Consider the following 24,563-nt stretch of genomic DNA (forward strand, 5'->3'; position numbering starts at 1 on the left):
GCAGGAGAATTGTGAATTTGAGGCTAGCTTAGACTACATAGAAAACTCAAGATCCACTTGAGTTACCTAGTTAAACTGTGTCTCACAAACCAGGTTAGATGGCTGTTGCTCAGTGGTAGATCCAACAGGACATTTCCTAGTCAAACAGGGGCTATAGGACATATGAGAACACACATGGGAGTATGGGGAGAACACACTTATACTTCTGTCATTTATTAGCTGAATGACCCTTTAAGGATTATTAACTTCTCCCAGAAGTGGCAAGGAAGTACCGGAAGTGTGTGTAGGGGGAGTGAGCTGCAAGCATCACAGCCTGCATGGAAATGTGTGAGGGAAAAAGGAGAACTCAATTCATCTCGACTTAGTAAGCTGGGCTGGCTAAAACTTCTGGAGTCTGACCCCAGATGGTTTGCTGTAAGCATATTTAAATGCAATACGATTTGGGAAAGTTTCCTGGTATTTACAATCCCTGGTGCACAAGGAGGCATAATTACAGCACACTCAACTCAAAGTACTTGTTATTTCTTTCAGGAAGATGGGTTCTAGAGATGCATATATGATGTAGTTTAAGGACTTAGGGAAGGTCTGGCTAGTCACTTGGTCTGTAAAATACATGTGGCATTTCCCCCAAGGATGTGTTCTATTGACTGAGAAACAAGGTAAAGGTAGAGAATCTGGGATTGTAAAACTTAAAGACAATTCTGAAGCCATTTCTGACAATTCTGAATCCTCTCAGCCTCCGTGCCATAGTGCTTCCCCTCCTCCCCTGGGAACCAAGACCTAACAGCTACACATGCATGTACATTCTCCAGATAACCTTTAAGATGTTGACTCAAGCTGGGCAGTGGTGGCGCACGCCTTTAATCCCAGCACTCGGGAGGCAGAGGCAGGCGGATCTCTGTGAGTTCGAGACCAGCCTGGTCTACAAGAGCTAGTTCTGGGACAGGCTCCAAAACCACAGAGAAACCCTGTCTCGAAAATATCAGTGGTTGCTTAGACAACATTCTTACCCTACTCCCTCCTTCCTCATAGAAGTCCAGTTTTCATACGCTCTGCCTCAGGACGACTTTCTGTTGGAGAGAGAGAAGTGCAAACCCGGCCCTGCCTTGATTGCTTAAGCTACTTACAATGATCTCATTCCTTTAAGCTGGAGTTTATCTTAGGCAGGCTCTGGTAAATGATACCATTTTGAAGAATGAGATATGAAGGAGCTGGTTTGAGAGAGACACATACTGGACTGGAATTCATTTTCCTTGTAATTTGCCACATTGAATTATGAACATGGGAATAGTGTTGCCTCCTCTCTGGTCCCTATTGAAGTCATACTGTTATCATGTATATTTATCCTGAAATTATTCTCTAAATTGTGAATGGCTAAAAAAAAATTATGGACAAAGGTCGCTGTCCCCCCTTCCACATTGCCAACTGAGTTTCTTCTGTCCTTCCAGAATCCCCTATTTTGAAACTAGTGCTGCCAATGGGACGAACATAAACCAAGCAATTGAGATGCTCCTGGACCTGATAATGAAGCGGATGGAACGGTGTGTGGATAAGTCCTGGATTCCAGAAGGCGTGGTGCGATCCAACGGTCACACTTCTGCAGATCAGCTAAGTGCGGAGAAAGAGAAGGGGCTGTGCGGCTGTTGAGACAGCCTCCAGGTGTGCACTGCAGCGGCCCAGAGCTTCTGCCTGCGAGCTGAGCCGCAGAGATCCAGCCCGCACCGTGAACAATGGTGAATAACACTGTATCGAATGCCAATTGCTTCTCCTCGTCTCCAGTAGACATTAACTCAGCATCCGTTTGTAACTTGTTGCAGCTTTAACGTATCCAAGAATTGGGAGAACTATTTCACAGAGCCAAAAGTGCCTTGTAAAGCCTAGGCCCATGGTGGCAGGTCATTCAGGGATTCAAGAGTTTGCAGCCATGAAAGGTTGCATCTGATGGCACCGCCACCTGCCATAGCACAGATTGACCTGGAGTCTCATTAGAGAGTCTCGTTAGAAGCATTAGGATCTCTGAGCAATGAAAGGCTAATCCAGATTTTAAAATCCACACCATAGTTGACCTAGAACACTTGAATGCTAATATTATGTACACGTTGGACCAATGTCTTTCAGCACACTGTCTTTGACACAATTTGTCAAAGGGAAGGCTTACGTTAAAATTACAGCCATATCTGTAGACTGGGTTGCCTATAGGTGTGGTGGTGGTGGGAAGGGTTTGTAGGACAGGGGTGGGTGAAGTAGTGGAAGCCAGTGAAGTCAGATTTCCTGGCTCTTGGCTTCAGGGTCATGGAGACTCAGATGTTTATTTGTGGTCTGTTGATTCAGTCCATGGCTGAGCATAGCTGGTGCTTCTGCTGTATGCATGCTAAGAAACCATTTCTTGCTTTTCTCTTCATATTTATATTTTTGTCTGGCACCTTCAGGCTGTAGTTTCATTTGTCGACTCCTAATCAGACTTTACCTTCAGGCTGGGTGTCATTGCTATTTCCCAGTTTGTTTTCTCTCCCATTAGTGTAATCGAAGGTATTTCTTTTTAATTAAAACACATGCTTATTTGCTATGTGGAGGGAGAGCAGTGTCTGTATTTAAAAAGTCGTGTTTGTATGCTAGTTTAGGAAAAGTGTTTTGTTGCCTGTACTTTCACTGGGAATGTGGGCATCTGTGTACTCGTGTATCTTGCCAAGACCTTGTGTTGTACTCTATTGCCTCAGTATCTTCTTGCCCAAAAAGGGTGGTTTAAAATGTTCTACATAGCCAGGTGGTGGTGGCACACGCCTTTAATCCCAGCACTCAGGAGGCAGAGGCGGCCAGATCTCTGTGAGTTCAAGGCCAACCTGGTCTACAAGAGCTAGTTCCAGGACAGGCTCCAAAGCCACAGAGAAACTCTGTCTCGAAACAAAACAAAACAAAAAATATGTTCTTCATAGAATCTATTTCTTCAGGCCTAAGGTATTTCATTCAGAGCAAAATTCTTTTAAAAAGGCTTAAAAAAAGTAAACCAAAATCTCCAAAGAACTTTACCAAGGGGAAAAAAAAATCACCAATTATAATTTTAAAAAGTAAAAACTGTGGGTGTCTTTTTTTTGACACTAATTGGCAGAACTTGTAATAGCTGTAATTAGTAAAACAAATATAAAGGAAAATGTTCGCGTGGTAGTTTTCAAGTGACAGAGTCTCACTATGTAGCCCTGGCTGTCGTGGAACTCCTTTGTAGCTCAGGCTAGCCTCAGACTCACAGAGATTTGCCCCCCTCTGCCTCCCAAGTGCTGGGATTAAAGGTGGAGCCATCACCCAGTTAGTGGCAGCTCACGCCTTTAATCCCAGTGCACTAGAGGCAGAGGCAGGCAGATCACTCTGAGTTTGAGGGCAGCCTGGTCTAGAGCTAGTTCCAGGACAGCCAGGGTTACATTGAGAACACTGAGAAACCTTGTCTTGGGGGAAAAAAGACCCCCTCACCCCCAAAAAAGTGGAGCCATCGTACCCACCAACCGTTAAAAGGCTTTTTTAAAATTCAACACCCATCATTTATTGTCATTGTCCTTGATCCCCTCTCCAGCAAAATTAGCTGCAGCTACTAAGCTTTTTCTGTCATTGAAATGAAGGATTCTTTGAAACACCAAAGTTGTCATTAAGGCCTTTGCTTCTGCCTATGTCTGAACTATGTCCTGTGTTTCAAGGGGCAGACCATGCATACCAGTGCCTTCCAAAGTTACTCTAAGACATCAGTGGAGTTTGTCACCTTCTAAATGTTCTGTTGTAAATAAAATTAAGTTAATGCTTGCATAATGCTGCTTTCAAGAAGTAGATCCACAGTGAGATGCAAGTCTTGTTGGCTCCAAACCTGGCACAGGGTTAAGTGTGTGTGATAGACACCCACACAAGAACTGCCTTTGTCTCTTGGAAACAAACAACTCCAAAACCCTGTATTCTCTTTGAAAATGGTTTAAATTTGATATAAAATTGCCATATTTTTTGTGTTAAGGTATTTTTCTATTTGGAAATCTGTATAAAAGCAAATGCTCTTCAGTGAACTTTGTGCCAATTAAACAATAATAAAAAATAAATGAGGTACGGTTTCTTTTTGTGTGAACATTTCAGACTATGAATTGTAATGCCAAAGGAATCCAAATTCAGGAATATAGAGTTCATGAGATGCCCATTGAGGAACCTGGTTAAAACAATATCCTGGTAACAAAGTTGAAAATGTTTTCTGGGGCCGGGCGGTGGTGGTGCACGCCTTTAATCCCAGCACTTGGGAGGCAGAGGCAGGCGGATCTCTGTGAGTTCGAGACCAGCCTGGTCTACAAGAGCTAGTTCCAGGACAGGCTCCAAAACCACAGAGAAACCCTGTCTCGAAAAACAAAAAACAAAAAACAAAAAACAAAAAAAAAGAAAATGTTTTCTGGGACAATTTTATTCATTTATTTCATGTGTGTGAATGTTTGCCTGAATGTATGTCTGTGTACTATGTGTGTCCAGTGTCCTTGGAGGCCAGAAAAGGGCATCAGATCCTTTGGGACTAGAGTCACAGACAGTTGTTGTTCAGGTGTGAAGCTTCACCCCAGCCCCTGGCATCCATAGACCCAAAGAATCTGGAATGTTCTGGTGCAACTTCCACTGCAAGCCCCCTCCCCTATCTCTCTTCAAACCCTACTGCATCTCAAAAAGTCTGCCAAATGATGACCCCCCTCCCCCAGAGATGCTCAAGAGCACTCCCACAGTGGTATTTGAACTGTTCCCCAGAAAACAGACACGTGTTTTTTTCAGTCTCTCTTTCCTGTCTCCTCTCTGGAGGGCTGGAAAATCATCTGGGAGCATTTTACCCATTAAACTTGGGCTTTGTTTGTTTGTTTGTTTTTCGAGACAGGGTTTCTCTGTAGCTTTGGATCCTCTCTTGGAACTGGTTCTTGTAGTCCAGGCTGGCCTCGAACTCACAGAGATCCACCTGCCTCTGCCTCCTGAGTGCTGGGATTAAAGATATACACCACCACTGCCCAACTGTTTTTGTTTTTTGTTTTTTTTTTTTTTCAGTTTTTCGAGACAAGGTTTCTCTGTAGCTTTGGAGCCTGTCCTGGAACTAGCTCTTGTAGACCAGGCTGGCCTCGAACTCACAGAGATCCGCCTGCCTCTGCCTCCAGAGTGCTGGGATTAAAGGCGTGCGCCACCACCACCAGGCCCAACTGTTTGTTTTGTGAGGCAGTGTTTCTCTGCAGCTTTGGAGCCTGTCCTAGAACTCACAGAGATCCGCCTGCCTCTGCCTCCTGAGTGCTGGGATTAAAGGCGTGCGCCACTGCTTCCTGCCAAACCTAGCCTTTTTCTAATGGATTGGTCTGGTCTGATTTGGTTTGCTGTATAGGCAGAGAGGCTTATTGGGGAAACTTTTCATTTGGAGGTCCTACCAGCCTGGGCCACATGGTGGAAAAACACCCTTCTCGCCCACACTTGCCCTCTGCCAGGCTAAAATCGGCTTTCAACTGTGTAAATTGTCCCTTCCAAGACACTGCCTTAGAAGCCCTGGGCCTCTTCCAATTTTCAGGATGTCCTGCCAAAGATGCGGGCGTGCCAGGCCCATGACCAGGACAAACGCCTGCCTTTGCCCCTTGGGAGTCCCTTCTTCAGCTATTCTGTCCAAGGGAATATCCCACAAACGTTCTTTTTGACCTAAAGCCTACCACAGTGGACGCATTGCATTGGGCATTGGGCCCCGGCATTGGAAACCAGATCCCCAAACATTCTTTTATAAAATCTTTTTAAATTGGGGCTGATTTCTCTGTGCACTAAGGCTGGGCCTCAATATGTCAATTCGAGTCAATGGGACTCGAATGTTCCATCCTCCGTGACCTTGAAAATTTTTGCTGGCGTGGGGACAAGTGGCCAGAACTCCCATATGCCCACAGTTTCTGGCATTGCGCTCCTGCCTTTTCCTTAGTAGCCAGTGTCTCACAGCACTGGTCTTGTTGCCTAGGGTCACAGTGCCTCCAGATTTCTGCCTATCTGGGAATTGGGATCCTGAAAATTCAGCCCTGACCACACTGCTGGAGACACTGGCCCCTCCCCCGCTCCCCTGAATTCTGCCTACCCACCCACCTCCTATGGGGCCACAGGCTCCATTCTCTGGCCAACCTCCCTCACATTCCTCTCATTCCTCCCCCATCTACCCCTCCCTGCTTCACCCCCCTCTGGGACAAAGATTCAGGGCCAACTTCCTCCTTCTTACCCCCCTTCCTCACCCTTCCGTGCTTCAACCCACATCTTGGTCTCCTACACATCGGTCTAATCCCCCTGAACCCTCCCTGGTCTCTTCTCAAACTCCTGCCCTTCTCTGCCCTCTCTGAGAGGTAGCTGGAGCCAATGAAATTGTTCCAGTCCATGCTCCCCTCTCGCTTCAGAACCACTCACAGATAGAAAAAGTGGCTGGGCTCCTTCTCTGCTAATCCTTCTGTTTATAACCAGGAGTTTCTCCTCTGTCCTAGGCCTACTATTGACCTGGCATGACCTCTGTGGCATCCAGGCCTCCACACTCACTCACGAGGAGTGAACTCGAGTTCCGGTAGCAGCTAGACAGTGTGCAGACCAGACCATCTGGTGGACAGTATGGTCCCTGTGGGGGATGAGGCAGTGCCAGCTACAGGACCATACTGGGACTTCTCAGTCCCAGGTCAAAATGGGCGGCAGAGGCAAGGCCTCATGGTCGCCTGTCTCTTTCAAGGTATGGAAATGATCTTGGACAAAGTTTTAATTTTGATAAGCTCTGAGAGATTATACAGCCATCTGATGAAAACCCTGGCCATTTTTTCTAAATTGATTACAAGAGACCTTCTTTCAGTATACTTGACTTGACCCAGCCTCCCCAGCGGGAGCCGTGGTCCTAAAATCCGTTTCATTTCTCTGTCAGCCCCAGATGTTAGATTTTTTTTAAAATTTTAAATCAGTTATTTCTAATTATTTAAATATGCATTTATTTTTATGTGCATTGGTGTTTTGCCTGTGTAAGGGTGCTGCTGTTCTTTTGGAGACAAGGCCACGCATGCGCAGAAAATACAGTCTCCAAGTGGACTACAAACCCCAGTGGTACAATGGAAAACCACGCACGCGCAGGACATTTTCTCCCAAAATGCCCAGAGCCCTTTAAAAATGGGCGTTCCAACCCGCCCCTCTCTCTCTCCCCCCTCCTCTTTCCCTTCCGTCTCTTCACTCCCGCTCCTTGTATGTTACCCTCCCCCATTAAAGTTTACCCACGTGGGACCCCGCGTGTCTCGTCTCTCCTTCCCCGACCCCGCGTGTCTCCCCCTCCCGAACAACAACCCCGCATAAAAAATAATAACAGGTGCCACGTCCCCTGGAACTGTAGTTACAGACAGTTATGAGCTGCCATGTGGGTGCTAGGTTTTGAACCCTGGTCCTCTGGAAGAGCAGTCAGCGTTCTTAACTGTTGAGCCATCTCTCCAGCCCCTAGAAAAAAATTTAAAAAAAAAATCTGAGGAAGGTCCCCAAACTCTCATATAGCAGTTGGTAAAAATGGCTTTTAAAGTTTTCAATGCCCAAAAGAGGCAGCTGAGTCCTCCCGACAGACAAGTCTGCATCAAAAGGCTATGCTCCTAAGCTTTAACAACTGCCCTGAGGCCACTGGGACCCCCACAAAGGGGGTAAGGGAAGTCAACCATGAAGCGCTATCCCACCAGAGCTCAGCCCAAGTCAACTCTGCTAAGAGCCTGCCTAAATGCCACCAGGAGAGTCACTGATCATCACACCACCCTTACCTCAGCTGCCACGGAGGCCATGCCCAGTCTGCTATCACTGGACACTGGGAATCAGAATGCCCCCGTGCGGGTTTGTCCTTTATGCCACACCACAGAAGTCCAGTCTTACCATTGGCATCTGAGATCCTTCCAGCCTTTGAACTACTCAGCCCTGACAAGGCCCAGACTTGGTGACTCCTGGTGCCCTCACCTAGATTAGGGGAATTCTGCAGGCAGGGGTAAGTTCATTGACTTTTTACTGGAGCTACTTACTCTGTTTTAACATCACTGCCTTGTCAATTTCTGTCGTGATGGTGGATGGGACCCTTTCCTTCCCACTTAAGGCTGTCTTTTCCCTGCATTCTTGCAGGGCAGTTCTTCTCACGCTCAGTCTACCTTCCCAAGGCGCTCTCCCCAGGGGACAGAGTGCTCCTTAAACAGCTAGTTCTGCCGGGCGGTGGTGACACACGCCTTTAATCCCAGCACTCTGGAGGCAGGGACAGGCTGATCTCTGTGAATTCGAGGCCAGCCTGGTCTACAAGAGCTAATTCCAGGACAGGTTCCAAAGCTACAGAGAAACACTGTCTCGAAAAAACAAAAAAACAAAAAACAAACAAAAAAAACCCCCAGCTAGTTCTTAGGTCTCTTGAGCCCTGATGGGCAGGACCCTACACCGTGATCTTCACCACCCCTTTGCTACTGAGCTACTGGGACATCCATGCTGGTACCACCTCTCCAGGCTCAAGTGGGTACCTATTCAGGACACTTGATCCGTCCAGCAGCTGGGACCCTCCACCCTTCAGTTTTCCAAGATGTGGCAGTGAAGGGCCTGTTTGCTCTTCTTCCTGCACATTCATCTTTGTCAGTACAGCTAGGACACGTGTTAATCTCTTTTGTTCCTAGCAACTTGCCTTTTCTGCTTCCTCAAGAAACAAGGGCCTGAAGTCTCCAGGATGGCAGTTAACTGAATGCTTCTCTGTGGAGGTCCAAAGAGGCCAAAGGTCGGAGAGTTTGGGACTAGTTTCTAGTTCATTCTAGGCCATTGTGTTCTCCCACAAACCAAGGTCCCAACTACTTGTAGAGTTCTGCTCTCTTAAGGCTGTTGTCAACAGGTGTGGCTAGTTGCTAGACCTCGTGCTCCAGAAATAGGGAAGTAGTTGGTTCCTGCCTAAAAGTCTATGGATCCAACTAAGTTCCAGTTCCTGTTATGGAAATAACTTGGGATTCCACCCAGGGAGTGGTTTGCCTACCGATTGTTTGGTCTAGGGTGTGATCGTGATGAATGTCGCCGGGACTTTCAATTGGTATGTTAATACAGTCTTCTGTCTTAACGCCTTCCTCTTGGGGTCAGGGGTATATTAAGCAGTTGGAAATTAAACACAGGCAAATTGTCACTACTCACTGAAAAACTCCCTCCCGATACTATCCTACATGTTTCTGCATTTTATTATTTTCATTCACGTCTTTATATTCTTTACTACTTTTCTAAATTCAGACGCCTTCACTCTGGAGAAAGGTATTTTGATCAATGCTGCCCCCCCCCACCTCCTGCTGAGTGTGAGCCCACCAACCCCCAGCTCCCCCTCCCCACATCATCCCACGCAAGCAGGAAGCAGCCAGACATACACCTGTGGCCATGTATCCAAAGAATCTGGAATCTTCTGGTGAAGGTTCCACCCTAAACCCCCTCTTCCATCTCTCTCCAAACCCCGTTACTTCTCATTAAAGTCTGACAAATGATGACCCCCTCCCCCAGAAATGCTCAAGACCATTCCCATAAAAACAGACACATGGTTTTCCAATCTCCTCTTTGGGTCTCTTCTCAGGGTGCTGGAAAATCATCTGGGAACATTTTATCCATTAAACCTGGACTTTTTCTTTCTTTCTTTATTTTTTTTTTTTTTAGTTTTTCGAGACAAGGTTTCTCTGTGGTTTTGGAGCCTGTCCTGGAACTAGCTCTTGTAGACCAGGATGGTCTCGAACTCACAGAGATCCGCCTGCCTCTGCCTCCCGAGTGCTGGGATTAAAGGCGTGCGCCACCATCACCCGGCTCCACCTGGACTTTTTCTAATTTGGTCTGATTTGGATTGCTGGGTCGGCAGAGAGTCTTATGGGAGTACAGAAACTTCAGTTGTGAGCTGCAATATGGGTGTTGGGACTTGAAAATTGGTCCTCTGGAAGAGTAGCCAGTGTTCCTAGCAGCTGAGCCATCTCTCCAGCCCCCAATGTAAAATGTTTTATCCAATATTTATTGGGCATCTTTGGGTAATGATGAACTAGGTAGTCTGAGGGAAGAAAAGCAAAGATGGTGAAGGCCTGCACTCAAAGCAGGGCTGAAGGACACTGCCGGGCCATTGGGAAAGGCTGGGCTGCTTGCTGAAAGAGGAGACTCTTCCCCCTACCTTTTATGTCCACTCCTCTCAGGTACACCACTGAGTGGGAATACACTTACCCGTCTGTCTTGGATGCTAGATTTTCACGTGTCTGTTTGGGTCTATCTCTAAGAGTGCTCAAATCCCACCTTATCCATCTGTGTTCTATAAAAGAGCAGACATTTCCACAGGCTGCCAGATTGTCCCCTGCTGAAAGTCTGATACCTGGTTTGTTAGCCCTATTGAAGGGGATTTGTCAACGTCTATGAAGCCAGAGATAGAGACTGGCAACTCTAAGTGGAGGATCCAGTTGGGGCCTCCACGTCTGTGCCCTCTTCAGCAGCAGCCCTGCCGCCAACGCCGTGAATATCTGCGGGTGGGAATTCCAGGACAGCAGCTTTCAGCCTAGTACAAAGGCAGTCTGACCTCTGGTATGGCTGTTATGCCCAAATCCCCTCAAGGCCAACAAGGAAACTGAGTCCCTCGCATAAAAGCAAAGAGCCTTCATTTTAATCAACTTTGCAAACTCGGTCTCATCGCTTGTCCAATGTATTGGAATAACCGGAGAGCCCTGAGCTCAATGAGAATTGATTTTTTATAGTAGTAAAGGTGGGAGGTGAGGTGGTCTCTGAGGTTCAGGACCCCTGATTGGCTGACATTTGTCTAGGGTGTCCTGGGGAATGTGCAGGTGTTTCTATCTAAGGTGCTTGGAATGCCAGACATTCCCTTCGAAGGGTCTGCTCTTGGGTGGGGGTCGGGATTTCTCAGCTTGTGGTTCTTTCTGCCACCAGGTATTGCTTCAGGGTAAACTACTGAGACTTGGGGCCTCTTGTTAAATTTACGGAGGGCCAGAGTTCTACTCTGGCAGGTGATAATGGTTGGATATAAAGAATTTCCTTTGGGTGACCTGTTCATACTTAGCTTATCATGGCTGGCCCCACAGTGGCCACCGGAGATTGTCACCTGCAAAGTTTGTGTTTCAGGACTGGGCATGGTTTCTTTGTGTAGCCCTGGTTGTCCTGGAATTTACTCTGTGGACCAGGCTGGCCTTGAACTCACAAAGATTGGCCTGCCTCTGCCCCCCCACTTACTGGGATTAAAGGCTCATGCCACCACTGCCAGGCCATAGTAAGATTGATTTTTTTTTTTATCTAAAACAACAAAAAAGATGGCTAAATGTGGTGGCTCATATCTTTAATCTCAGCATCAGTAGGCAGAGGCAGGGTGGCGCACATCTTTAATATCAGCATCAGGAGGCAGAGCTCTGTGAGTTCAAGGGGAGCCTAGTCTGCAAAGTGAGACCCTGTCTATATAAAATTTAGTAGAGTATTCCTTCCATGTTCAAGTAATGAAGGGAAAAGTATTTATTAGAAATACTTCAGGGGGCTGGAGAGATGGCTCAGTGGTTAAGAGCATTGGCCTGCTCTTCCAAAGGTCCTGAGTTCAATTTCCAGTAACCACATGGTGGCTTACAACCATCTTCAATGAAGTTTGGTGCCCTCTTCTGGCCTGCAGGCATACAGACAGAACATTGTATACATAATAAATAAATATTTTTTTTTTAAAAAAGAAATACTTCAGGACAGTGGTGGTACGCACCTTTAATCCCAGCACTTGGGAGGCAGAGGTGGGCAGAACAAGTTCCAGGATAGCCAGGGCAACACAGTGAAACCCTGTCTCAAACAAAGCAAAACAAAAGGACAGTGAGTTCCAGGACAGTATTCAGAGCTACAGAGAAACCCTGTCTTGAAACACCCCCATTTGCCTTGGGGGCATGGTTTAGAACTCCAGCCCCATCTGAGGGGAGGGACTCTAAGATGAGGGATCTAGTGAGGTAGCCAGTGCCCTCTTTTTTTTTTTTAAATAAATTTATTTATTTATTATGTATACAATATTCTGTATGTATGTATGCCTGCAGGCCAGAAGAGGACACCAGACCTCATTACAGATGGTTGTGAGCCACCATGTGGTTGCTGGGAATTGAACTCAGGACCTTTGGAAGAGCAGGCGATGCTCTTAACCGCTGAGCCATCTCTCCAGCCCCCAGCCAGTGCCCTCTTATAGTGGATCTGTATTTTGTTTTGTTTTGGTTTTTTGTTTTTTGAGACAGGGTTTCTTTGTAGTTTTGGAGCCTATCCTGGAACTAGCTCTTGCAGACCAGGCTGGCCTTGAACTCAAAGAGATCAGCCTGCCTCTGCAGGGATTAAAGGCGTGCCCCACCACTGCCCGGCTGGTCTGAAATCTCACCCTCAGGGACAGCCGGGAAAAAAATGAACCAAGAGCTCATGGTTTCCACTAGGGTTTTGAGTGCTCAAGCTCTCAGAATTAGGAGACAGCGCTGAGTTAAGAAAGACAACTATTCCAGAACTAGCATGGAATTTTGAAGAAGCAATAATGCTTAATTAAGAACTGGGCAGGGGTGGCACACGCCTTTAATCCCTCTCGGAAGGCAGAGGCAGGCTGACACCTGTGAGTTCGAGGCCAGCCTGGTATACAAGAGCTAGTTCCAGGACAGGCTCCAAAGCTACAGAGAAACCCTGTCTCGAAAACAAAACAAAACAAAACAAAAAACCTAAAGGAAATAGAAAAAGGACATTGAAACTCGTTAACTAGGGCCAGATAACTCACTCAGAGCTAAGGGACAGGGAATGTGTGAGACTTAATTGGCCTGGAAGTTAGGTAAGAGTCTGTCCTGATGGTGGCTAGACTGGTGTCAACTCCCTGTGTTCAAACGTAGGATGTCTGCAGTCCACTGCTCTTGTAGACCAGGCTGGCCTCGAATTCACAGAAATCCACCTGCCTCTGTCTCCCGAGTGCTGGGAATAAAGACGTGCTTCAACAAACTTTTTCTTCTTTCTTCTTCCTCTTTCTCTTCTTCCTTTTTTGTTTTTGTTTTTGTTTTTGTGTTGTTTTTCCAGACAGGGTTTCTCTGTAGCTTTGGAGCCTGTCCTGGAACTCAATCTGTAGACCGGGCTGGCCTCGAACTCACAGAGATCCACCTTAGTGCTGGGATTAAAGGCGTGTGCCACCACCCCCCTGACTCCCCTGTTTATTTTTTGAGACAGGGTTTCTCTGTTTAGCACTGGCTGTCCTGGAACTCTATCTGTAGACCAGGCCTTGAACTCACAGAGATCTTCCTGCCTCTCTGACTCCCAAATGCTGGGATTAAAGGCATGTGCACGGCACCAAAAAGCATCTGAAGACCGGAAGCCAGTCTAGGTACTAGCCCTCTCTCTCTTAGGTGCAGACCACAGGAGACAACGTGAGAAGAGGCGGGGCTTCTGGGAGTAGAAGCAAGGCCTAAGAGCCAATTGGAAGGACAAAGACGGGGAGGGGCTAGCAAACAGCCCTTAAAATACAGCTCTCCAGGGAGGATTCTTTTGGGTTTACTGGGTTTGGAGTTGCCTAGGCTGTTTGTGACGATACTGGTGCACTATGGTCCCTTTTAAGACTTATAAGTCGCTGGTCCAGCTGAAGCACAAAGAAGGGACCTTATTTGAAGTGGTCGGAGACTCCAGCACGCTGCCCGAGTGGTTCCGGACCGAGTATCTGGATGATCCAGAAACAGTGTACGTGAATCCTTGGTTCGTGGAAGCGATATTTGGTGAGTGACCTGGGGAGGGAAGGCAAGAGGTAACCTCTTCCTGACTCTTTTGCCTGAGAGAGCCTGTGCAGTGGCTGTGGCCCCAGGCCTGTGCCACCTCTATCCAGCTGCCTCAACTTCTGAATAAATGTGCCAAGAAGTGGGAGCCACCTCACCCTCATGTTCCTCCTGTTCCCTGCTCAGGCAAGGATGGAGAGTACATCCCACATGTCGAGACTATGTCACGTACCTTGCTTCAAGTGACCCATTGGCATCCTGAAGAGGATGCAGAGATTTTGATATTCGGGCCTCCTTATTACCAAGAAGACGTTTCCCGGATGATCTCCAACTTGGTTAATTATTTCCGCCCGCTAATGAAACAAGGTATGGACTGGGAGTTGTAGGGCTGTCTTGCCCGACAAACCTTGGCTCCTTGGGAGGGATCCCCTTGGGAAAGTGGGTTTCAGAAATGTTGTAGGAGTCCAGATAGCCCTGTGTTTGGGAACCTTTGCCCCCCCCCCCACGGTCCCAAGGGTGACTGTCCTTACTGGTGTCCTTCCACTGCTTTTCTTCCTACACAGAGGAGGACATTTTTCCAGAGGATGAGACCCAGTGTCTTCTTGAGGAGGTTGATGAGGCCTCCACCCAGCTGTCTCCTGTGAGGGTCGCTAAGTCTCAGGTAGAGGTCGCTGAGGCTGCTACCCAGCAGGCTTCGATAGAATAAGACTTTCTGTTTTCCCCTAGTGTTAATGTTTGCAAACACGATTGAAAATATTCCAATAAAGAGCTGCATCCTCCAAAGTGTGTTGTTTGAATGGTAGAAAAGGAACAGTGTTCTTTATCAGCTGCCGCTGTTGGACACCCTCGCTCTCTTCTTGAGGAGGGTGGGGTCTCTTGGATTTTTGGTTCCCACCCCAGCACTCAAATACTTCCCTTGTTCCTTAACCCTGTACCTCTGGCAGGGATGGGGCTGCCTTGCAGGGCCAATGATTCTCAGCCTGCTACTTTACTTGTGGTGCCTTTGAGTAGACCTGGGGTTCGAAACTTGGTTATTTGACGAAACTTGCTTTGAAGGATCCACTTGGTTATATCGAGTTGTCACTAGCTATTTTTTTTTGTTGTTGTTGTTTTTGTTTTGGCTAGTGTTACTCTGGGAGGGAAATTGTGGGAAGTCTGGGCCTGCAATGCTGTCCTCTTCAGGACTTTTCTGTGTCATCTGAATTCCCTGAAGTTGAAGAGCACGTGGGTTGAGTCTCAGAAGTCTGAGGTGGAGGCAGCTGAATGCTCCACATTCGTGCAGAAACATTCAGGTGGTAGGGCTAACAGCAGACAGTAACTGTGACATTTTTCATTTTAAAAAATGCCAGGAGGCAGGGTTGTGGTGCTGTGTCTTTAATCGCAGCTCTCGGGAATCCGGGGCAGGCAGATCTCTGGAAGTTCAGGGTCCTCCTGGTGTACAGAGTGAGTTCTAGGCCAGCCAGAGCTGCATAGTGAGACCAGGTATCACAATTCTAGGAGATTCACTGAGGAGGGGAGGGCGAAGCATGGGCACCTGTGCAGCAGGTCCTTTGTTCTGGGTGACAGAGCTGAGTCTAGAGATGACTTGAGGATGGGATACCGAGTTTAAGGAACCTCTCTGTGGCCATGTTCTTTTCTTTTTGATGGAGGGTCTCACTGTAACCCTGGCTGTCCTGTGACACTGTAGTCCAGGCTGGCTTAGAGAATCTGCTTGCCTCTGCCTCCCAAGTGCTAGGATCAAAAGTGAATGAGTGTGCTTGGTTTTCTGGTGAGCTATTCTTTCTCTTACATTATGTGAAAACAGGCATTGTGAATTCCAGATATAAAGAACCAGGTTTGTGCCTGTGCCGGTGTGTAAATGAATAGGTCCAGATAGGTGTAAATGAAGAGTTTTATTTTGGTTAGGATGTAGCATAGGGGTAAGTGTACGCACAAGACCCTGGGTTGGAACCCCAGCACCAAAGGAAATAGATGCAGGTGATTTTACTTATTCTTTGTTTTTTTGAGAAATGATCCATCCTGTTATGTAGCTCTGGATGACCTGAAACTTGATATGTAAACCAAGCTGGCTTCAACTCAGCTCTGCCTGCCTCTGCTGGGATTAAAGCCATGGATCAGCACATCAGGTTGTTATGTATAGTTCATGGAGACATTAACAGGCATTGAACTGTAGCTGCAGATGAAGCTCAACTTTTTGTTTTTGTTTTGAGACAGGCTCTCTGTGTAGCACTGGCCTTTCTGGAACCTGGTCTGTAGGACAAGTTGACTTTGAACTCAGATCTCCCTCCTTTGTTTCCTGAACTCTGGGATTAAAGGAGTGTACCACCACCACCCAACTGACCCTGAACTCTTTTTTTTCTAGACAGAGTTTCTCTGTAGTTTTGGAGCCTTTCCTGGAACTAGCTCTTGTAGACCAGGCTGGCCTCAAACTCAGAGATCTACCTGTCTCTGCCTCCCAAGTGCTGGAATTAAAGGCGTGCGCCATCATGGCTCGGCTTTCTGAGCCTGAACTCTTGATCTACCCATCACTACATCCTAAATGATGGGATTATAGGAGGGTACCACTGCATCTGGTCAATTCTAAAGATTCAAAACCATAACAAGCATATCTTTTACCTTTTATAAATAGTATAAATGTATTTCATTTTGACACTTTAGTGCATGTTTTTTTTTGTTGTTGTTGTTGTTGGGTTTTTTTTTGTTTGTTTGTTTTTTTCGAGTAGGATTTCTCTGTAGCTTGGACTCTGTCCCTGGAACTAGTTCTTTTTTTTTTTTTTTTTTTTTTTTTGATTTTTCGAGACAGGGTTTCTCTGTGGCTTTGGAGCCTGTCCTGGAACTAGCTCTGTAGACCAGGCTGGTCTCGAACTCACAGAGATCCGCCTGCCTCTGCCTCCCGAGTGCTGGGATTAAAGGCGTGCGCCACCATCGCCCGGTTGGAACTAGTTCTTGTAGACCAGGCTGGCCTCAAACTCACATAGATCCACCTGCCTCTGCCTCCCGAGTGCTGGGATTAAAGGCGTGAGCCACCACCATCTGCTGAAAGCATGTTTAATAACATGGACTTTAATTATATTTGCCAGTACTTTTGTCCCTGTCTTTTTTATGGTTTCTACTGTTGCAAGGAAACACTATTATCAAAAAAACATGGGGCTGGAGAGATGTCTCAGTGGTGAAGAGCATTGCTTGCTCTTCCAAAGGTCCTGAGTTCAATTCCCAGCAACCACATGGTGGTTCACAACCATCTGGTGCCCTCTTCTGGCCTGCAGGCATACACACAAACAGAATATTGTACACATAATAAGTAAATAAATAAATATTAAAAAAAACAAAAATGTTTTTCATTGCATTTCTCAGTAATAAAAAATTGCAGTCCTATGAATCTAATGCTAATTAATGTTATATTGCTACTAAATCAAGATATTAAAATTAACTTCTGTTTTTTAAAGATTAATTAATTATGTATACAGTGGTCTGTCTTAATGTATCCCTGCAGGCTCTCAGAAGAAGGTGCCAGATCTCATTACGGATCTTGTGGTTGCTGGGAATTGAACTCAGGACCTCTGGAAGAGCAGTCAGTGCTCTCAACCACGAAGCCATCTCTCCAGCCCCTAAAAGTTACTTCTTTCTATCTTAAAAAAAAAAATTCTGTCAGAGGCTGGAGAGATGGCTCAGACGTTAAGAGCTTTGACTGCTTTTCCAGAGGTCCTGAGTTCAATTCCCAGCAACCACATGGTTCATCTATAATGAGACCTGGTGTCCTCTTGTGTGCAGGCAGAACACTGTATACATAATAAATCTTTAAAAAAAATTCTGGCTGGGCGGTGGTGGCGCAAGCCTTTAATCCCAGCACTCCTTTAATCCCAGCACTCGGGAGGCAGAGGCAGGTGGATCTCTGTGAGTTTGAGGCCAGCCTGGCCTGCAAGAGCTAGTTCCAGGACAGGCTCCAAAGCTACAGAGAAACCCTGTCTCAAAAAATTAAAAAAAAAATAGTCAGAATAAAATCTCTTGCAATATAAATAATATAATAAACAAATGTAAAAAGAAGAACAAAACCCAAAATGTAGTTTTAAAAATACTCTAGAATAGGGCTGGAGAGTTGGCTCAGTGGTTAAGAGCATTGCCTGCTCTTCCAAAGGTCCTGAGTTCAATTCCCAGCAACCACATGGTGGCTTACAACCATCTGTAATGAGGTCTGGTACCCTCTTCTGGCCTTCAGGCATACACGCAGAAAGAATATTGTATACATAATAAATATTTAAAAAAATACTCTATAATAGCTGGGCGGTGGTGGCACACGCCTTTAATCCCAGCACACAGGAGGCAGTGACAGGCGGATCTCTGTGAGTTTGAAGTTCGAGGCCAGCCTGAAGTACAAGAGCTAGTTCCAGGACAGGCACCAAAGAAAAATGGTCAGCAAGTTCCAGGACTGGCTTCAGAGCTACAGAGAAAACCTGTCCCTTTTTTTTTGGGGGGGGGGCTGTGCTCGCCTGGAATTTCTGCCCTTAGGACTCTGAGGCAGATGGATCATGGGCTACAGAGGGAGTTCTAGGCTAGCCTGAGCTACATAGAAAGACAGGGAAATCACTAGGACAGGAGAAGAGAGTCTGACTGAAACCTCTTACCAGCTGGGAAGCAAGAAACGTAATCAAAAATAGCATTTGCCATGAAGGCTGCGGCCATAATGTTAATATTCCTTTCATAGATATTTTCTCCTAAAGCAGCAATGACCCAGGCCCAAGACCTGAATGCACACGACCTTGAATAGAGCCTCAATTCCTTAGAAGTCACCTGTGAATCTTAGACAAACTTTGTTTATAATGAAGATAGCCCACCTCCAGGACACCTCCCGGACTAGATTTACCTCAGCAGGTTCCCCAAGCAGCAGAAACAGGAGCTGCAGTGGATCTAGTGGTAGCACAACCTTAGTTCCAGCATTAGGAGGCAGAGGCTGGCAGACAGGTGGGTCTCCGTGCGTTCAGGCCAGCCAACACTACACAGGAGAGCCTGTCACAAAACAAAACACAACACATAAAAGTCAGTGACCATCTTTAAGAAGACCACAGTCACAGTGTAAAGGATGTATTTTTCTCCGTGGTGTTTTTTTCTCCTAATACTTCTGCTTAAGCCTACATGAAAAAAAAACCTTCAGGAAAACCTTTCTTCCTCTCTGCTTCAGAGACTGACTTGGTCTGGATTTATTTTCTTTTTCTTTTTTCCACTTTTTGGAGACAGGGTTTCTCTGTGTAGCCCTGGCTATCCTGGAACTTGCTCTGTAGACCAGGCTGGCCTCAAAATCACAGATCTGCCTGCCTCTGCCTCCAGAGTGCTGAGGTTAAAGGTATGAGCTACTACAGCCCGGCTATCCTAGAATTCTTTACAGTGGTGGAACCACAGATTCTGGTTTGGTTTGAGCTGCCTTTATGTGTACCCCAAAACACCAACATTGAGACTATGTCTCAAAAAAGAACAAAAAGGAAAATCTTTTGTTCACAACTGTTAGACAGGCATGATGTACATGCATGTAATCCCAGCATTTGGGAAGCTGAAGCAGGAGAATGGTCACAAGTTGAGAGCAATGTGGGCTACATGGTGAGTCTGGAGTTTTGTTTTGTTTTGTTTTGTTTTGTTTTTTTTTCGAGACAGGGTTTCTCTGTGGTTTTGGAGCCTGTCCTGGAACTAGCTCTTGTAGACCAGGATGGTCTCAAACTCACAGAGATCCGCCTGCCTCTGCCTCCCAAGTGCTGGGATTAAAGGCGTGCGCCACCACCGCCCGGCTGAATCTGGAGTTTTGAAACGTGATTCTCTCTCAAAAGCAAACAAGTAGACGGGCGCAACCATGGCTCCGTGACGCAGCAGGGTGGGGATCGGTTCAGGGGAGACCTGGGGCCGCTCGCTGGTGCCCTGTTGCCGCTGCCGTCGCTGTCGCCGCCGCCGCCCCGGGCATGTTGGCCAACTGCACCAGCACTTGTGGTGGTGGCGCAGCTCAGTGCCAGCAAAACCAAGACCAAGAAGAAGCATTTCGTGTGCCAGAAAGTGAAGCTATTCCGGGCCAGCGAGCCTATCCTCAGCATCCTGATGAGGGGGTGAACCACAGGATCAACAAGCTGAGCAATGTCCCTGTCCCTGTCATGCTAATGCCCCATGACTTCAAAGCTTACAGCAAGATCAAGGTGGACAATCATCTCTTCAATAAGGAAAACCAGCTGCTTCAAGTTCAAGGAGGACTGCCCTATGTTTTCCCAAAACCTCAGGGAGAGGTTTGGGATTGATGACCAGGATTACCAGAATTCAGTGACGCGCACTCCCCTATCAACAGTGACAGTCAAGGCAGGTGTGGCAGCCATTTCCTCACCACCTATGACTGGCGTTTTGTCATCAAGACGCTGTCAAGTGAGGACGTGGCCGAGATGCACATCTTAAAGAAATGCCACCAGTTCATAGTGGAGTGTCATGTCAATACCCTCCTGCCACAGTTCCTGGGCATGTACGGCCTGCCTGTGGACGGCGTGGAGACCTACATGGTGGTCACCAGGAATGTGTTCAGTCACCGGCTTACTGTACATCGCAAATCCGACCTCAAGGGTTCTACTGTTGCCCTAGAAGCCAGTGACAAGGAAAAGGCCAAGGATTCATTCAAAGATTATGACTTCCTCAATGAAGGGCAGAAGCTGCACGTGGGAGAAGAGAGTAAGAAGAATTTCCTGGAAAAACTGAAGCGAGACATTGAGTTCCTTGCCCAGTTAAAGATCATGGACTACAGTCTACTGGTGGGCATCCACGATGTAGCAGGCAGAGCAGGAGGAGATGGAGGTGGAAGAGCTCCTACCTCCAGATAGCCCCGGCAATCTCCTCAGCTTCCCCCGGTTCTTTGGACCAGGCGAGTTCGACCCCTCTGTCGACATCTATGCCATGAAAAGCCATGAAAGTGCCCCGAAGAAGGAGGTCTGTTTCATGGCCATCATCTATATCCTCACACCGTTTGATGCTAAGAAGAAAGCTGCACATGCTGCCAAAACAGTGAAGCACGGAGCAGGGGCTGAAATCTCCACTGTGAACTCGGAGCAGTACTCGAAACGCTTCAACGAGTTCACGTCCAACATCCTGATGTAGCCGTCTCTACCTTCAGCCAGGGCCAGACGGCTAGACAAGGGGTGGGGGTGGGGGTCGCGCGAGAGAAAGGGTGTGTTTGGGCTAGAGAGGGTAGGGAGCGGAGGGGGGTCAGGAGGGCTTTAGTAGAAGGGTCAGCCTGTGACACAGAGAACCAGAGCAGCGCTACAGGGAGACATGCTGTTCGCGCATGTGCCCATAGGATACAGCCTTTTTTCCTGCCAGCCCTTGATCGGCGCCTCTCGTCCCTCTTTGGTATCTTGTAACCTTTGTGATACCTTGGGGCTAGAGATGACTTGGTGGGTTTATTTGGGTTTGTCTCTTGAAATCATCGCTCCGGGTTTGCTATTTATACTGCTCCACGTCATCACTTGCCGCCCTCCGTGTCCTGTCTGGCTCTCGGTTCCCTTCAGTTAAGACTGGCACAGGGGCCATGAGCAGCAAGTGCGCTGACCCCCCCCCCCCCCCCCCCGCCAGAGGAGGCCAGACGCCTCCGGCAGCCATGTTTTCATCTCTCCTAGACGGACTTTTGAATTTCCTGGAGTATTGTGCATAGTTTCAAGTGAAATGTCGCATCCACTTCTCCATGCTGCCCTCGCAGAAGAACATTGCAGGCTGACCCCAGCATCTTGGACCAGAGTCAGAGGCCTCAGGGGGGAACAGGTTCATCTTCATGAGATGGTGAGTGCCCGGAAAGCAGCTGGGCCCTCAGATAGCTCGTTTTCAAAGAACCCGGTGATCACCAACCCAGCCATCTGCGCCTCCAACCTGGATTTTTGATGCCTGTCAAGCCTGCTTCCCACTGGCTCAAGGGGAACTAGAGAGCATCTTCGCATTATCAGGACCCCTGGTTGTTTCTCTTTGGATAAAAATCCCAGAAACTAATACAGGCTCATGTGCATCATCCATATCCTAACTCCTGACCTCTGTGTGCAGTCACCTGTAACTGGCCTTGGTCAGGGGCAGAGCCCTAAGTACCTGGGTGCTCCCTGCAGAGACACCACTCTGAGCCCTGACCTACAGTGTAGGTGTCTGGTCTCAGTGCCTGTGATTTCTCAACCTGGACAGCTTCAGCCATCTTGATGATGTGACTCAGGAAAGCCTATTTGGAGGCCAGATGTGGAGTTTGACCATCCCCAGCCTCAGGGCTGATTTTCCTTGTTGCCCCCTCACCCTCTCTGAACTTGGGGTCTGCCTACAGGCCTCCTTGGGAAAGAGCTACACATCCTGCAGGCTCCTTCGGGATTCCGGCCCAGGACCTCAGAAGGGAGCTACACAAGTCATTCTGATGCCACCAGAGCAACTGGTGGCCAGGAAGGAAAGTGGCCCTGTTGGCTTGCACTGGGAGGGGTACATTCCTGCCTCCTCCCAACCCTCAGAAGGAATCAGGAATTTAGGATGAGATGGAAAATGTGTAGATAACCCCAATGATGTGAAGCGGGTTTGTGGAACTTTCTCGGGTGAATAGTTGACTTCCTGTGACTGCCCCCCAAACTAGCCGAGCTCAACTTCGGGAGCAGGAGCCCTTGTGCGGTGTCCTCCCTACCCAGCGCTAAAGGAAGCAGTCTTGGGCTTCTTTCTCTAGGGCTGCCACATTGGGTCGAAGGCCTTCTGGTGAGGCAGGTGGGAGCCACGCTTCTTCCCAGGAAGAATATAGATAAGGTTCTGGGGAGCAGAGCCGCAAGGGTCTGGGGAAGTACTCAGAACCAATGGTTCAAGGAGAAATGTTTTAATTTAGGAGAGGCTTATATAGGAATAATGTCTGGATGTGATTTCCCACCTCACAATCAAGGGTGAAAAATCCAGATCGGCTCCAGTAGCCCCAAGTTTGGAAGGCGAGGTTCCTGGCTGATCTTATTGTCATGCGTATGAAAAGTGTAACAATCTTATCATGCAACTATCAGATCCAACTTGCATTGAGTTTTGTGGGTTTTTTTTTTTATTTTGGTATATTGTTTACAATTTTGAGAGGTAGCTAAAAATTTAAAAAAGCAAACAGACCCAAAATGAATTCAATAACCTTTGGAATAAAAGTACAAGGATCTTCTTGTGTTACGATGTGCACAGTTCACTAGTTTGTGCATATATCTGTATCCCATTGGAGCTTTTGCTGTCAAGAGCTTCTCAGGGACTGGAGTGATGACTCAGAGTTTGACTCCTAGCACCTACATCAGGTGACTCAGCTGCTTGTAACTCCAGCTATGGGGGACCCAATGCTTCTGGTCTCCCCAGGGTGCCAGCACACACTATTGCATAATACCAACACACACATGCACACACATGCTTACACATAATTAAAAATAATAAACGTAGAATAAAAATGTTTTAAACATTGGTCTGCCGACCCACAGACATTTATAGGTCCACTTTGGTTGTCTGAATGGGTCCTGCCTTTTTCTGCCTCTTAATTCCTATTCTGTTCCCATCTCAAGACCCTTTGGGGCATATTAAATACCTACAGTTGCCTAAACCCTCCCTGCAGAGAAGATAAAGAAGAGCCCAACTGGGTTCTGGGGTTTCTTCTGGCTGGGGATGAGGCCTAGACTGCTGACCCCAGGAGTTGATCCTTCCTCTCTCCCTTCCTTCCTCTCTCTTTCTCTCTCTTTTCTTTCTTTTTTCTATCTTTTCTTTCTTTCTCTCTCTCTCTCCTTCCTTCCTTTTTTTCTTTATCTTCCTCCCTTTTTTTCTTTCACAGAGATCTTTCTGCCCCAAGTATCCCAAGTGTGGGCTCAAAGGTGTGCCCCATCACTACTCGACAAATTATTTCATTTTCTTAAATATCAGCAAATAAGCAAAGTGCACAGGAAACTAAATGGAAATGTAATTCTGTTGTTTAGAGAAAGGAGGCATTACAAATAATATTCTCTCTAGTTAGGAAGGCACGTGTGTGGCATTGTCTTCACTACAGGTGTTCTCTCGTCCCTGCCCAGCTGTCTCCTGAAAGTAAAAGAAATCGGGAAGCCTAGTGGACTGGGGCATGTCGTGATCCCTGCCTGGCAGGGTACTTAGCAAGACCCTGTCTCAAAATCAAAGGAACAAGCCGGGTGGTGGTGGCTCATGCCTTTAATCCCAGCAATTGGGAGGCAGAGACAGGCGGATCTCTGTGAGTTCGAGGCCAGCCTGGTCTACAAGAGCTAGTTCCAGGACAAGCTCCAAAGCTACAGAGAAACCCCGTCTCAAAAACAAAACAAACAAAACAAAACAAAAACCAAAGGAAATAGAAAAAGGATATGGAAACTTGTTAGTGTTAGTAGGGGCAGATAACTCACTCAGAGCTATGGTACAGGGAATGTGTGAGATTTAATTGGCCTTGAGGTCTGGTAAGAGTCTGTCCTGAGTGGGAGGGAAATGGGAGGAGGTGGAAATTTTTAATAAATAAATTTTAAAAAAATCAACATTAAAAAAAAAAAAACTGGCCGGGCGGTGGTGGCGCACGCCTTTAATCCCAGCACTTGGGAGGCAGAGGCAGGCGGATCTCTGTGAGTTCGAGACCAGCCTGGTCTACAAGAGCTAGTTCCAGGACAGGCTCCAAAGCCACAGAGAAACCCTGTCTCGAAAAACCAAAAAAAAAAAAAAAAAAAAAAAAAAACTGTCCTGATGTTGGGTAGACTGTTGTCAACGCCCTGTGTTCACAGTTAGGATGTCTGCTGTCTGCTGCTTCCCAACACATAGATTTCTTTCCCCTGTCTGTTTTGTTTTTTGAGACAGGGTTTCTCTGTGCAGCACTGACCGTCCTGG

At 47.1% G+C, this 24,563-nt stretch overlaps 2 protein-coding genes and 1 pseudogene across 2 annotated transcripts in view; all 3 read left to right on the forward strand.

Moving 5' to 3' along the window:
* The window catches only part of Rab27a (RAB27A, member RAS oncogene family), a 56,810-nt gene extending 52,742 nt beyond the window's left edge, over positions 1-4,068 (forward strand). The window contains exon 6 of the mRNA XM_057768904.1: positions 1,449-4,068. Within this exon, the coding sequence (XP_057624887.1) occupies positions 1,449-1,647 (199 nt within the window). The 3' untranslated portion in view covers positions 1,648-4,068. The remainder of the gene's footprint in view (positions 1-1,448) is intronic.
* A 9,454-nt stretch (positions 4,069-13,522) lies between these two features.
* Positions 13,523-14,435, forward strand: LOC130872411 (KH domain-containing protein 3-like). Its single transcript, XM_057766260.1, has 3 exons — positions 13,523-13,721; positions 13,905-14,084; positions 14,282-14,435. Exons 1-3 carry the CDS (start codon positions 13,553-13,555, stop codon positions 14,422-14,424), a joined length of 492 nt encoding a protein of 163 aa, XP_057622243.1. The 5' UTR covers positions 13,523-13,552; the 3' UTR covers positions 14,425-14,435.
* A 5,225-nt stretch (positions 14,436-19,660) lies between these two features.
* Positions 19,661-20,828, forward strand: LOC130873533 (phosphatidylinositol 5-phosphate 4-kinase type-2 beta-like; annotated as a pseudogene).
* The last annotated feature ends 3,735 nt before the right edge of the window (positions 20,829-24,563 follow it).

The sequence above is a fragment of the Chionomys nivalis genome, chromosome 4 (assembly GCF_950005125.1).
Source record: "Chionomys nivalis chromosome 4, mChiNiv1.1, whole genome shotgun sequence".
Lineage (NCBI taxonomy): Eukaryota > Metazoa > Chordata > Mammalia > Rodentia > Cricetidae > Chionomys > Chionomys nivalis.

Bases quoted from the DNA above. Each gene is read 5' to 3' on its own strand.
- LOC130872411 (XM_057766260.1), top strand. From the start codon at position 13,553: ATGGTCCCTTTTAAGACTTATAAGTCGCTGGTCCAGCTGAAGCACAAA. The intron at 13,722-13,904 runs GTGAGTGACCTG...TTCCCTGCTCAG, and splicing joins GTTCGTGGAAGCGATATTTG to GCAAGGATGGAGAGTACATC. The intron at 14,085-14,281 runs GTATGGACTGGG...CTTCCTACACAG, and splicing joins CCGCCCGCTAATGAAACAAG to AGGAGGACATTTTTCCAGAG.